The sequence below is a fragment of the Penicillium atrosanguineum genome, assembly GCF_028827265.1.
Source record: "Penicillium atrosanguineum strain IBT 20685 chromosome Unknown utg000001l_segment0_segment0, whole genome shotgun sequence".
Taxonomy (NCBI): domain Eukaryota; kingdom Fungi; phylum Ascomycota; class Eurotiomycetes; order Eurotiales; family Aspergillaceae; genus Penicillium; species Penicillium atrosanguineum.
Window position 1 is genome coordinate 4,397,959 of NW_026623133.1, and position 12,431 is coordinate 4,410,389.

The 12,431-nt window shown below is 48.2% G+C and overlaps 5 protein-coding genes across 5 annotated transcripts; 3 read left to right on the plus strand and 2 right to left on the minus strand.

Moving 5' to 3' along the window:
• Positions 1-576: 576 nt before the first annotated feature.
• N7443_001719 (uncharacterized protein) lies at positions 577-2,832 on the plus strand (the record flags this gene model as incomplete). The annotated part of the gene is made up of 1 exon (XM_056881775.1): positions 577-2,832. One exon carries the CDS (start codon positions 577-579, stop codon positions 2,830-2,832), a length of 2,256 nt encoding a protein of 751 aa, XP_056747013.1.
• An 810-nt stretch (positions 2,833-3,642) lies between these two features.
• N7443_001720 (Acyl-CoA N-acyltransferase) lies at positions 3,643-5,328 on the minus strand (the record flags this gene model as incomplete). Its single annotated transcript, XM_056881776.1, has 3 exons — positions 3,643-4,309; positions 4,376-4,744; positions 4,802-5,328. 3 exons carry the CDS (start codon positions 5,326-5,328, stop codon positions 3,643-3,645), a joined length of 1,563 nt encoding a protein of 520 aa, XP_056747014.1.
• Positions 5,329-5,679: 351 nt separating this feature from the next.
• On the plus strand, positions 5,680-7,355 carry N7443_001721 (uncharacterized protein; the record flags this gene model as incomplete). The annotated part of the gene is made up of 6 exons (XM_056881777.1): positions 5,680-5,774; positions 5,825-6,095; positions 6,144-6,736; positions 6,785-6,878; positions 6,947-7,106; positions 7,162-7,355. The coding sequence occupies 6 exons, from the start codon at positions 5,680-5,682 to the stop codon at positions 7,353-7,355; spliced, it is 1,407 nt and encodes a 468-aa protein (XP_056747015.1).
• A 150-nt stretch (positions 7,356-7,505) lies between these two features.
• Positions 7,506-9,676, minus strand: rglB (polysaccharide lyase family 4 protein; the record flags this gene model as incomplete). The annotated part of the gene is made up of 3 exons (XM_056881778.1): positions 7,506-8,723; positions 8,848-8,939; positions 9,019-9,676. The coding sequence occupies 3 exons, from the start codon at positions 9,674-9,676 to the stop codon at positions 7,506-7,508; spliced, it is 1,968 nt and encodes a 655-aa protein (XP_056747016.1).
• A 1,015-nt stretch (positions 9,677-10,691) lies between these two features.
• On the plus strand, positions 10,692-12,276 carry N7443_001723 (uncharacterized protein; the record flags this gene model as incomplete). Its single annotated transcript, XM_056881779.1, has 4 exons — positions 10,692-10,967; positions 11,043-11,163; positions 11,236-12,020; positions 12,115-12,276. The coding sequence occupies 4 exons, from the start codon at positions 10,692-10,694 to the stop codon at positions 12,274-12,276; spliced, it is 1,344 nt and encodes a 447-aa protein (XP_056747017.1).
• Positions 12,277-12,431: the final 155 nt, after the last annotated feature.

Consider the following 12,431-nt stretch of genomic DNA (forward strand, 5'->3'; position numbering starts at 1 on the left):
CCCACATAAAAATGCCCTGAAAGTTCTTTCAGACTACTTTACCCTCCTAGTTGAGCCCTTTCTCTTCTTAAAACTAGTCTGATCTTGAATTTGGCTCCATCCAATGTTCAGTTGTGTCTCCTTATTTTTTAATTTTTTTTTTTTTGGAGGTTTGGATCTCCTGCTTCCGCTCTTTCGTACACATGCGGAATGGGGAAGCTTCCCAAAGACTGCCTCACCAATGGCCGCGAATGTTAGAATGAACGCTTGTATGAAGCAGGGGTACGCATCTAGCGCTACACTCCGAACTAACTTCCATGTCTGATTATGATCGGCCTGGATTCCGAATTATTTCTTCCGTTCCCTGTTGTCCGTGCATCGCTCGGACATCCGACCGACATGAAAGAGACCTCGTCAACGGTCTCCACGCCATTTATGCACACTTAGAGTAACCGTCGATGTCGATCGGCGGGGTCTCCTCAAAATCTTCTGTCAGAATTCAGGCTAAATGGGCAGCATGAAACAAGCTTAAAATGCCCGAGGCCTGATCAAGCCTTTGATTTCGTATTATCAACAGTCCGGTCTGTTTAAAGCAATATGCATTTCTGTTTTGCTGGCCTGATTGCTCTCTACGCAGGGAGCACCCTGGCGGCTCCGGCACAAGGCTATCATCAACCTAATTCCAAAGGATTTCGCATGCAACATGGGCTTGAGACTATTTTAGTGCAGCCCTTTGGCTACGATGGCTTTCGAGTGCGTGCTTGGCCATTTCGTCCCCCGACAGGACATGAGATCGGCTTTGTGTATGACCCTCCACTTGAAGGACCCGAGAATGGCGAGGCACATGGCATGGGCTTCGATACTGTCTCTAAAGGCAATCAGTCTGAAGAGCTTCGTAATGGAAACATGATTGTGCGCACGTCTGGCTGGGGTGGCAACCCTGGTGGATACCGTCTAGCTTTCTACAGGGTAGAAGTCAATGGCACAGAAACATTGCTCACGAATGAGTATGCGCCGCTCAAATCAATCAATCCACGATATTACTCGTGGAATGGCCCCGGAAGCGAGTTTGCCGCAGAATTCTCCTTCAGCACAACACCGAATGAGCAAATTTATGGAACAGGAACCCAGCAGGACCACCTTGTCAATAAAAAGGGAATGACCATTGACCTCATCAATTTCAATACGCATATTCCGACCCCAGTCTTTATGAGTAGCAAAGGCTATGGATTTATATGGAACATGCCATCAACAGGCCGAATGGAGTTCGGCCCGCTGCGCAACAGATTCACGGCGGATTCCGCAACAGTAGTTGACTACGTGATAGTAGCTTCATCAAAAGCCGGTGATTACGACACGCTTCAGCAACATCTCTCGGCTATCACAGGGAGGGGGCCCGTTCCGCCAGACTGGTCGCTAGGCTACATTCAATCGAAATTACGCTATGAAAACCAAACTGAAGTAATTCTGCTTGCCGAAGAGTTTCAAAGACGCCAAATTCCTGTCTCAATGATTGTCATTGACTACCAGTCATGGGCTCATCAAGGTGACTGGGGCCTCGACCCACGTCTTTGGCCTGACGTGGCTGAAATGTCGCAGAAGGTGAAGAAGCTGACAAATGCTGAAATGATGGCATCTCTGTGGCCCAGTGTGGCGGATAACAGTGTGAATTATCTTGAGATGATGGCACAAGGGTTCCTCTCTGCCACTCGATCTGGCCCTGGCACGACCGACTCCTGGAATGGCTCCTACATCCGGAACTACGATTCAACCAACCCAGGCGCCCGATCTTTTCTGTGGGATACATTGAAGAAAAACTACTTTGACAAGGGCATTAAAAACTTCTGGATTGACCAGGCCGATGGCGGATCTCTGGGCGAAGCATACGAAAATAATGGTCAGAGTAGCTATATCGAATCCATTCCATTTGCGCTTCCAGATGTACTATATGCGGCTGGTACCCAAAGCAGCGTTGGCAAGCTATACCCATGGGCTCATCAGCAAGCTATTGAAGAGGGGCTTCGGAATGTGACCTCCACAAATATGGGAAATCCTTGTGATTATCTCTCGCTGAGTCGGTCGGGCTATATTGGCTCGCAGAGATTCTGCAGTATGATCTGGTCCGGTGATACGACTGCCGTCTGGGAAACACTCAGTGCCCAAGTGGCAAGTGGTTTATCAGCAGCCGCAACCGGTTGGGGCTGGTGGACCTTGGACGCTGGGGGCTTTCAAGCAGATCCAACAGTGCCCTGGAGTGCAAATATCGATACCCCAGAATACCGCGAGCTTTATGTCCGATGGCTACAGTGGACGACCTTCCTCCCGTTCATGCGCACCCATGGCTCAAGGGCGTGTGACACCCAAAATGCCTACACATGTGCCAATGAGCCATGGTCATATGGGGCAGAGAACACCCCAATCATTGTTTCTTACATTAAGCTTCGCTACCAATTGACCTCATATATTCGCGAGGTCTTTTCTCAGTTCCATAAGTCCGGTCGTATGATAATGCGCCCGCTCTATATGGATTTTGAAACTTCAGACCCCCAAATCTCGGCGTGGACTAAGGACAACAGCAATATTACAACCCAGCAATATATGTTCGGTCCGCGGCTTTTGGTCACACCCGTTACCAAACCAAATGTGACTGAATGGTCCGTCTACCTGCCACAGACCGGGAGTGATGAGGTGAAGCCGTGGACATACTGGTGGACCAACCAGACCTATTCAGGGGGTCAGACGGTCACTGTGCCTGCTCCGGTCCAGCACATCCCACTTTTCCATCTCGGATCTCGGTCGGAGATTGTGGCTGGCAAGATATTTCCCTCCAATGTCACGTGTCCAGAGGTCTAGGTGCTTATGAATGAATAGTATCCTTGATAAGTGAAACAGAAACTCCTTTATCCGGTATACTGCACACTTGTTCGCCCTTTTTGCCCTTCGTGATGGCTCAAATAGGAATACCAATACTCTCTGTGTAGAACAATCGCAACAATTGAAAGTTTAGGTGTGAAGTGATTGCCACACAAAGCAAATATCACTGGTCATGAGAACCCGAGAGCAACCTAAGTATGACCTAACTCAAAAAAACAGCATATAACCAGTGTGGACAAGTACCGCGGTAATCAGTGCCATGAAGCGACAATGCCTTTAGAAGCAATTACACCTTTCCTAAATGTTTTAGTCCGCCTTGTAAAGCCCAAGAATCTAGGCCAACTCCTTGCTATAGATGCCTGTCCTATTACCCCGCCCATTCCCCAATCTAATGCGGCGTCCACACTCAATTTTTAAGTCTTTCTCGATATCTTTCTATATTTAGTTGTCGCTCTGGAGCACTTTTAGACCTATTATGGTTCATTATACAAGTCTTCATCTAATAGCTTTGAACAACTTCAGTGGGACCAGTCAGCAACGCCTGTTTAGAACCAATTGTATTATGTCCATGATCCAGCTGTATGTAAATAGTGGATTTAGCCAAAGGCCCCTTTAATAGAATTCCGAATTCGTAAGATTCTGCCCGCCACGATTCGATTATATAAGCATTGTCTCATTGTCGTTTCATTGGATGGCGCCGATCACCACAGTAGACCGGTCGGTGTTCTGGACCCCTCGTCTTTTCAAGGTCGCATTGATTTTCGTGGTATCGTCTATCACTGAAACATTCTAGTCGGCCAAACCCTTGTCTGGTATGCCATTTTGTTCTTCAGTTCCCCATTCAATGTTTGTGTAACCATGGGCGGCCAGGTAGTCCTTCCACTCTTGGTCGCCATGATCTAAGATTTTATTGCTGTCCTGGAGCACAAACCACGCCAGGCAAGCTCCCAAAACGGCGAAGGCGGACCCGATGAGGAAGACGGCCTGGGTACCACGAAGCTCGTCATCTCCCCAACTAGCCATAATAGGCTTGAAAACTTGTGTTCCGATTGCCGCTCCAGCCTTACTCCAAGCAGCAGCTAGCCCTACTGCATGGCCGCGAATCGCCGTGGGAAAGCTTTCACTAGCAGTGAGAACAATCGTAGAACCTGGACCAACTTCTCCGAGTGTGAGAAATATTCCATAGAGCACGATGAAAAGCGGCAACTTCGTCTCGATCGGGCCCAATGCTCCTCCTAGGACGAAACCAAGAATAGCCTGGAGAATGAACCCCAGTGCCATAGTACGTCGGCGGCCAATACGGTCCGAGAGAAGACCACCAATGAAGGCGCCTGGAATATAGAAGCAATTGATCAACGCTCCCCAGGCCATTGTGAGGGCCAGGGAAGAGGACGGATTGACTTGATCGACGATTGTCGACGCAAAAAGGCCGAAAGGGTAAGAGATGTAGTTGTAACTTTGATAAAGTTTGTAATATTAGCGACAAATAATCACTCCCAACTCACGGCCTTGAGGTGCTTACATGAACCAGGACCCACAAACGCCCAGCAGTGGGCGCCAATACTTCTTCATCGCTAGCCAGTAGGGTATTCTCTGCTTTTTCATAGAACTCTTGCTATAGGCAGAGCTAACAACCATACGATAGCGAAACCAGAAAATTGACAGAGGAGCAACGGCTCCCATGGCCAAGGAGACTCGCCACACGGCTTCATAATGCTGGACTTGTTGATGGAAACACAAGAGCAAAATGAGCGGTACCAGGGCACCGAAAGCAAAGCCAAGAGAGGCCGATAGGTCACCTATCATGGCAAAAATGAAGCCTCTTCGTTTGCGGATGCCTGGGGCCTCATCTGTGGCTTCAGCAGCACCTGCTCCCGCAACGGGGTACTCTCTGGTCGATTCATATTAGTAGCCGTGGAATCTAAGGCAGAGATGAATAAGTACTCACCCGCCTGCTCCGACACCTGCAATACCTCGAGCAATGATTAACATCCAAAACATACCACCCTCAGTTAATCCGCTAGCACCAGCACTCAGCGCAATACCAAGAACCAAAATCGTGGTGGTCAGGACAGCGCCGGTCTTGCGGCCCAGTTTATCGGAGATGTAGCCAAATGAGAGCATGCCAATGATCATGCCTACCATGAATGCGTTGGATAATCGAGAAGCTACGGCAGTGGTCAGTGATTTTGGATAGATAACTGCCATGATCAATTCAAGGTTGCCTATGATCGAGGCGTTGAAGCCGTCCGAGCCAATCGCGAGGCCACTGAAGACTACCATCATGACCATCGAAAGGCGGGAGTAGCCTCGACCGTTGTAGAGATCCTCTGTCTCATTAGGGGAATCAGAGATCACATCTGGGGAAGTCGCGTTTGGAAAAACTGAAGCAGAGTCCGACGTCTGAATGCCCTTTCCCGAGACTGGGCTCTTTTCACTCGTTTCACGCATTTCAACTATCGTAGGCTCGGTCATGATGGGAGGAAATGTGCGGCTGCATGTTGCTGCAGATCTGGCCACGACTCGCACTTTATAATCAATCCATGGTAACAATTAGATCAGTAGGGAGAGAAGGCCTGATTAATCCGATATTTTTGCAGATTGCCGCAGCCGACTGCACCAATCAAAGGCATTGCGGGGGCTGAAATGGCGGGGAAGCTAACGCGACGGGGCTTTGGTGTCGACGCTAACAAGAGGCGGGAAAGTAAAGGCGAAAATGGGAAGGTCAAAACGAGATAGGAATCCGCCCGAGTGCACCGGGAAGAGGCGGGGGTGATAATGTTGAAGTCAGGAACTTCTTTCCCTCCTTGATCAACTTCCCGGACCATGTCGAAACAACTGCCCTTCAGTGCCGTGGAGGCCAAACCCTACAACCGCTTCTCAGCTCGCAACGTGGGATGGATTCTAGCAAGTGCTGGTCTGTTGGCGACAGCCTACAATTTTTTCAACTGAGGTCGCTCGCGATCCACAGTCCTCGCGTGCTTGGCCATGATGTCGTATTTAATGATATGAACAGCCCCGACCGTTTGAGAGATTTCCAAAATTGCGCAATCGATAATTTGCTTGAGACAGGACTTCCATTTATGAACGTATCACCTATCGCAGTATCGGACTTTGAAGAGCGACGGGATCGGTTGGCGCAAGCGCTGGTCGCCGAAGGGGTTGATGCGTTCGTTGTGGAACCGGGGTATACCTTCAAGTATTATGGCAACGTCAGCCAGCCCGAGTGGGAAGTTTGGGAGGTAAGATTTCATACTGAACTTAATGAGTCGATAAACTCACCAAGGTAGCCGGAAGAGCGTCCCTTTCTGATGGTTGTGCGCCCATTTTACGATCAGGCCACTGGTAACGTCAAGGCCAACACCACCTTTCTCTGCCCGTCATTTGAGGCCGAACGCGCGCGCCTGCTTGAAATGCCCTTTACGGATGCTATTCAAATTATTCCCTGGGAAGAACATTGGAATCCATATATCACCCTCCAACAATCGGAAGTGTTCCGAGGCCTCCGACAACCCGCACGTTTGATGGTGGATGAGGAAATGCGAGATTTCATCCAGCGCGGACTTGTATCTGCAGGATTTGAGGTAGTTGGCTTGCAGGGTAAAGTAGAGGAAGTCCGACAGATCAAAACTGCCAAGGAAGTCAATATTCTACGCGCTGTCAATACGGGAACTTTGGAAGCTGTGCGGCAGATGAGAAAGTGTCTCTATCCGGGATTGACGGAGAACGAAATAGCTTCTGCTCTCGATAATGCTCTCCGAGCAGCTGGATTAGATCCTTTCTTCGACATCGTACTTTTTGATGAGAATGCGTCTAACCCGCATGGTGGAACCAATGGCTCTAAAGTTTTAGAAGCGGAGACCTTTGTGTTGATTGATGTTGGGTTTGTTTACGAAGCATTGCTTGAAAATCAAATCTGACGCCATGATAGTGCACATCTCTATGGATACTCGTCCGATATTTGCCGCACCTTCTTTCCTCCCTTCTTGCAGAAACCTTCGAAAGACGATGTGCCCTCGTTACGCGTGAGTGAGAAGTTGAAGGCAAGTGTTTCATCTCCTCTCAGTATCCAGATGACTTACTTCAATGCAAGATTTGGGACATAGTTTTCGAGGCGCAAACCCGTTCAATCAATCGAATGCGTGAAAATTTCACCGCAGCTAGCGTGGATATTGCTGCACGCGATATCATCAGCAAAGCCGGCTATGGGGATTCTTTTACGCATCGTGTTGGCCATGGTATAGGGATCAAAGGTGTGTCTCGTTTATCCCTACCAATCCAGATCATTGAGCTGACCAGCATAATTAGCTCACGAAAGTCCATATCTGAACAAGGGAAATGAAGAGAGCCTTTTGAAGACCGGTATGGTCTTTACATCGGAGCCCGGGATCTACCTGGTTAATGAGTTTGGAGTGAGACATGAAGACGTGCTTCTTGTTCAGGGAGACGAAGAGCCTTGCATCTTGACAGGAAATCGAGCCCGAGGCCCCTGGGAACCATGAACTACAGTACGAATGGAGTACGGAAAATCAAACTTGGCCAAATTGGCCAAAAGGTAACGTGCTGGAACTCGTGATCAAAGCTAGGCATGGAACCTATTTACAATAATCCAAAGCAGCCTCGAGCTAGTGTCCTAATGGTCGTCCAGTCGATCATTCCAGTTCTAACCGCAAGGCGTCATATTGGACGTATACAGTTGCCGGCAGAACTGCGGTCTCTACATCTGTCGCATTGTAGGGTAAATGCAGACGTAGCTGATTTTCTCCCTCGTGAAGCCAGTCGGCTGGGAAGGGCAATCGCGAACGTATCTGATAGCAGCTGATAGCGGATCTTACAATGCAGCTGCTGGACTGATCAAACCCGATATTCAAGGTCAATGGATCTTCCTTGTCATTTATGAAGCTCTCCAGGGACAAATTAGTATATCTCTCGCCGACGTTGTCAATATCAGTGTTTCCAGATGCAGTCTTGGCGCCGGCTAGTTGCACGGTGAGTGTCGCAGTCGTACGGTTGTGGAGTTGCTCCCGATCCAAAGAGAAATTGATATTCCAGTCGTACGTCGTGTTGTATTCGGCACGGCTATTATTCGGAGTGGGTCCAAAGACTGACCAATGGACGGTATTAAAATCGACAGCAGGATCACTGGTGCCAATGTTATAGTTGATGCCCCTCGGGAAATCGGTTGTCCAGTCATATGCGCCCCAATAAATCATATACTCTGGAGGCTGCAAGGGGTGCGTAGTATCCCTTGCATTGCCGTGGCGAAACTCCCCCGAAGATTTATCGGGAATTCCCAGCCGCCAGACTTCCACGCCCGCGGATTCTTCCTTCCAGGTGTCGTGAACAACGGTCTTCTTGTTGGCCTTCACAACGATCCCGTCACGAGTGAAATCACCAAAAACACCCTCTGCATAAACACTCAGTCGGTATTTGCCTTCCTTGATACGATCGATCTTGAAAGTCCCATCGCTCGCGATATCAGCCCAGTATTGATGCGAGTCAGGCACCGCGCTATTGTCCTGGAAATCAAAGCCGTTGACTGTGAGAATGGCAATTGGCCGCACAGCATCCTTTGGAAGCTTCAAAGTCCCTTCTAAATTTCCTCTTTTCCCTGATGGGACATATCCCACCACGTGTTTTGCAATCGAATCGTAAAAGGCAGTGTTCCACTCTTCGTTTGCTAGAGACCGCGCTTCAAATCGCAACTCTTCCAGCGACTCTGAGCCCGTTCCACCGTTGAAAAGGTAGTACTGAGGCCCAAATGTGCGATCAAATCCAGTTGTGATGTTTGGAGTTCCTTCTCCGTGATGATTTGAAACAAGATAATTGTATACAATACCGTCTACTGTCAAGTCCGAATGGAGCGGCCCCTGAGATAAAGTTAATAATTTGCTTTCGTGTGGCTGTATTTCTGTAGGAAACTTGCTCCATAATATGTATCCTGGAATCCTGATTTTAGCCTGAAATCTCTGTTGTTAATTTGGAAGTGCTCACCTTCGTGTTCATTACAAGCCACGCTCCGTAAGTTGTCCCGGATGATGTCGAACCATCGGCATAGAGTCCGTGAACGCTATTATTCCTCCAAGCTAGGAAGCATTAGTATCATTTTATGCCCTCAGAGCTTCTTCAAGATAACATTGTCATGCTTTCGAAACGAGCTCTTACCGTTTGAAAACGTATATTTTGTAAAATAGTCCGAGAATTGACTATAATATGCATCAGACGGGGTGTTGTTGAATGTCCAAGTCGCATCTTGAACCATGACTTGGCTTTTTACCGCCGCTTTACTAGGCAGTGGGGCAGTTTGCAATTCGCTGGATGTTAAGTGAGTCCAAAGGTCCGTGTTTGGGCGAAAGAGAGTTCGAAACTCCTGCAAATTGCGGAGAAACGGTGTGGTTTCATTGTGATAGGATAGACGGCTGAACGTATGTAGGCCCGTTTCACCATTGCGAAGAAACCAATATTGCTGAAATTGTTGCCCGGTAGGTGTGTAGGTATCATTGAGTATGACTCCTCCGTAGCCTGTCCCACCGGAATCCACTCCCTGAACAACCTGCATCTCTGGTGTTGTAGCCCCTGCGGTGTAAAAACCGGATGGAATACAATAACAGTCAAGATATGGGCCTATTCCAGACGAACCAGACTGTTGACCCAGCAAATCCTGTCCATCAAGAGTGAGGTCTATTATCTGACCGACACTTTTCTGCCAAACTGCGGCAAGGCGATCGTTGGAAAGAGTAACTGTAGATTTATTTTGAATAACATGAAGGGTAGCCGAGACAACACTGAAAATTGCGGCAAATTGGAGTAAAAAGGGTCTCATTTTGAATGAAGCTCAATAAAAAGATATCTGAGAAGTCTTGCAAGGGAAGGGTTCGGAGCAAAGTGCTTCTCCTGGTTTCACGATCACCGGTTCTTAACATTCATACCGGGGCTCAATACCCCGAAGTTTCACTTTTGTTCGAGCGGAGCAAACTTCTAGGTGCCTGGCCGAAATCAATCCCACCAATCACTGCATATATTCTTTCGATCTGAAAAGTCTCGGCATGCGGGGTTGAAAATGGCACACCACGAGAAAGTCGTTCGGTTTTGGTTTGACCCGACTGGTGATTATGTTTTAACAGGGATTTCTAGAACCGTCCTTCAATTTATTCCGAAAACTAGCTGTATGAGCCATACCGATGCCATTGGTTGCTAACCGTGCTCATCGAGGTATTATTCTTAGAGTTCAAGAAGCCCTCGAAGTTTTCTCAAAGATCGACGAAACTCTGCTCCGATTGGTCTCACATGCACCTCGTGGGCCATGGCGGAGGGACCTTTATGGATCACTTAGAATGATTAAAGACTGCTTCGGAGGACATCCCGAATGTGGGCCGGGTCAAGTCCCGAATACATCGAGCTTCGTTGCCTTAACCTCGGTTTGCCTGCGTGGCTGAAGACCTCCCTCGGTAACTGTAACTGGAGTGCGGAAATTCCTACTGATTAGCCGGGTTATGGGGTTGTAAATTGAACAATGCTCCAATAGACCTCGACAAGGCGGTGTTCCTCCGTCCTGACTGTTCCACATCCTATCAGCACCCCGTACCCGCCCCCACGGGGTTCTTGAAAGTCTGGCACATTTGGTTTCTGGGACTATTTAAGAAATTCGGGAGGTGCTTTGGATTTAGTGGTATCTGGAAGCCAACGAAATTTCAGCTGGCACTCTCAGACCAAAATTCAACTCTTGGCAGCGCAAGTCTACTTTGCCGACTGTACACAAATATCGATATTGCAACCTGGCAGTATCATTTTGTGCCACCAGGGCTCATCGCTCAAAATCATCTCGTTCAATTTACAGCATGAAGATCGCAAGCGCGGAAAGCTCCGTTCATCTGGAGAATCTGACCCCCAGCCTTCCGAATGAAGCCATCGTTAAGGATGAAGGCACGCGGAAATCCTCATCTCAAGATCCTCGTAACTGGTCACAGGGGAAAAAGAATGCCCAAATTATGATGGTCGCGTTTCATTCTATGATGGGAACTTTTATGGCCGCAGGGATTATCCCGGCATACGGCACACTGGCCGAAGAGTACAACGTCACAGTTCCAGATGCTAGTTACTTGACATCTTTCCAGGTATGTAAGGCCGAAGAGCTAGACACGTGCAAATTGAATTCTGGAAAGTCTGCTAATAACTGACATCTCACGCAGATTTTGCTTCTTGGTCTGTCCCCTTTGGTCTGGAATCCCGTCACTGCTGTTTACGGACGATATAATGTCAGCTTATTATCTGTCCTGGGTAGTATGGTATGCAATATTGGCGGTGCAAGGTGTACGTCATATGGTGCGCAAATGACCACCCGGGTCCTAACGGCTTTCTTAATATCTCCTCCAATCGGAATAGGCAGTGGAGTGATAACGGATTTATGCGAGTCCGAGAAAATAGCCCAGAAATTGGGCTGGTGGACCCTGATGACCACAATCGGAACGCCGATAGGTCCTTTTCTTATGGGCTTCGTGACACAGCATATTGGGGTTCAATGGATTTTCTGGATCTTCGCTATCATCAATTTCTGTCAATTTTTGCTTTATCTGGCGTTCGGGGATGAAACCATTTACAATCCTGCCAACGAGAGGCAGGAAAACGGGTTCTTTGGAAAGATGAAGCCTCGGCAGATCAGCTCACGCTCACTACACCTCTACGATTTTGTGGCTCCGTTCTCCTTGGCTCAATTTCCTCGTGTTTTGATAGCAGCGTGTGCCCATGCTATTACGTTCTGCTATGGGAACATTGCTCTGATTGTGGAGATGCCCATTGCTTTTGGGGAGAAATTTAATTTCAATGCTCAGCAGATTGGGTTGCAGTTTATTGCTATCATTATTGGCTGTGTCTTGGGTGAACAAGTTAGCGGACCAATTTCAGATTGGTTTCTGCAACGTTTACGCCACACGAGGGGCCACTCCTGCCCGGCCGATCGCCTATGGCTATCTTACATTGCATTTTCTACTGTGATCACCGGCTTGTTGACTTGGGGATTCCAGCTGCAGTATGCTACATCTTGGAATATCACCCCTTGCATTGGGGCTGCCATTGCCAGTTTTGGGAATCAGATGCAGACTACGATTCTGACCACATTTGCTGTTGAAAGCAAACAGGAAAGATCCGCTCAGGTCGGCGTTTTCGTGAATGTTTGTCGACAAATATATGGATTTGTGAGATTTTGTCTGCTTCGGCATCACCATACTATCTTTGTTAAACAGCTCTAACCTTTTTGATATCTAGCTTGGGCCATTTTATTTCCCAGACATGTTTGCAACGTTGGGACTAGGTGGGGCTGCCGGTATAATGGTCGCCATTATTGGTGGATGCGCTTTGGTTCCGATCATTGCCGTTCAGTTTGCCGCTACCCGATTGGATGTGGTCAGCAGGAATGAAAATTCATAGTAAAGGGGCTCTGTGCGTGGATATTGTACATGGATATTGTAAGTGAGCATTGTATGAGGTCCAGGAACAAGTAGTCTACACCTGTCTCTAATGACGGGCAAGCACCGGTTTATTTCACAGTTCAAGCTCGAATAAATTTGCCAAACTTGAGATCG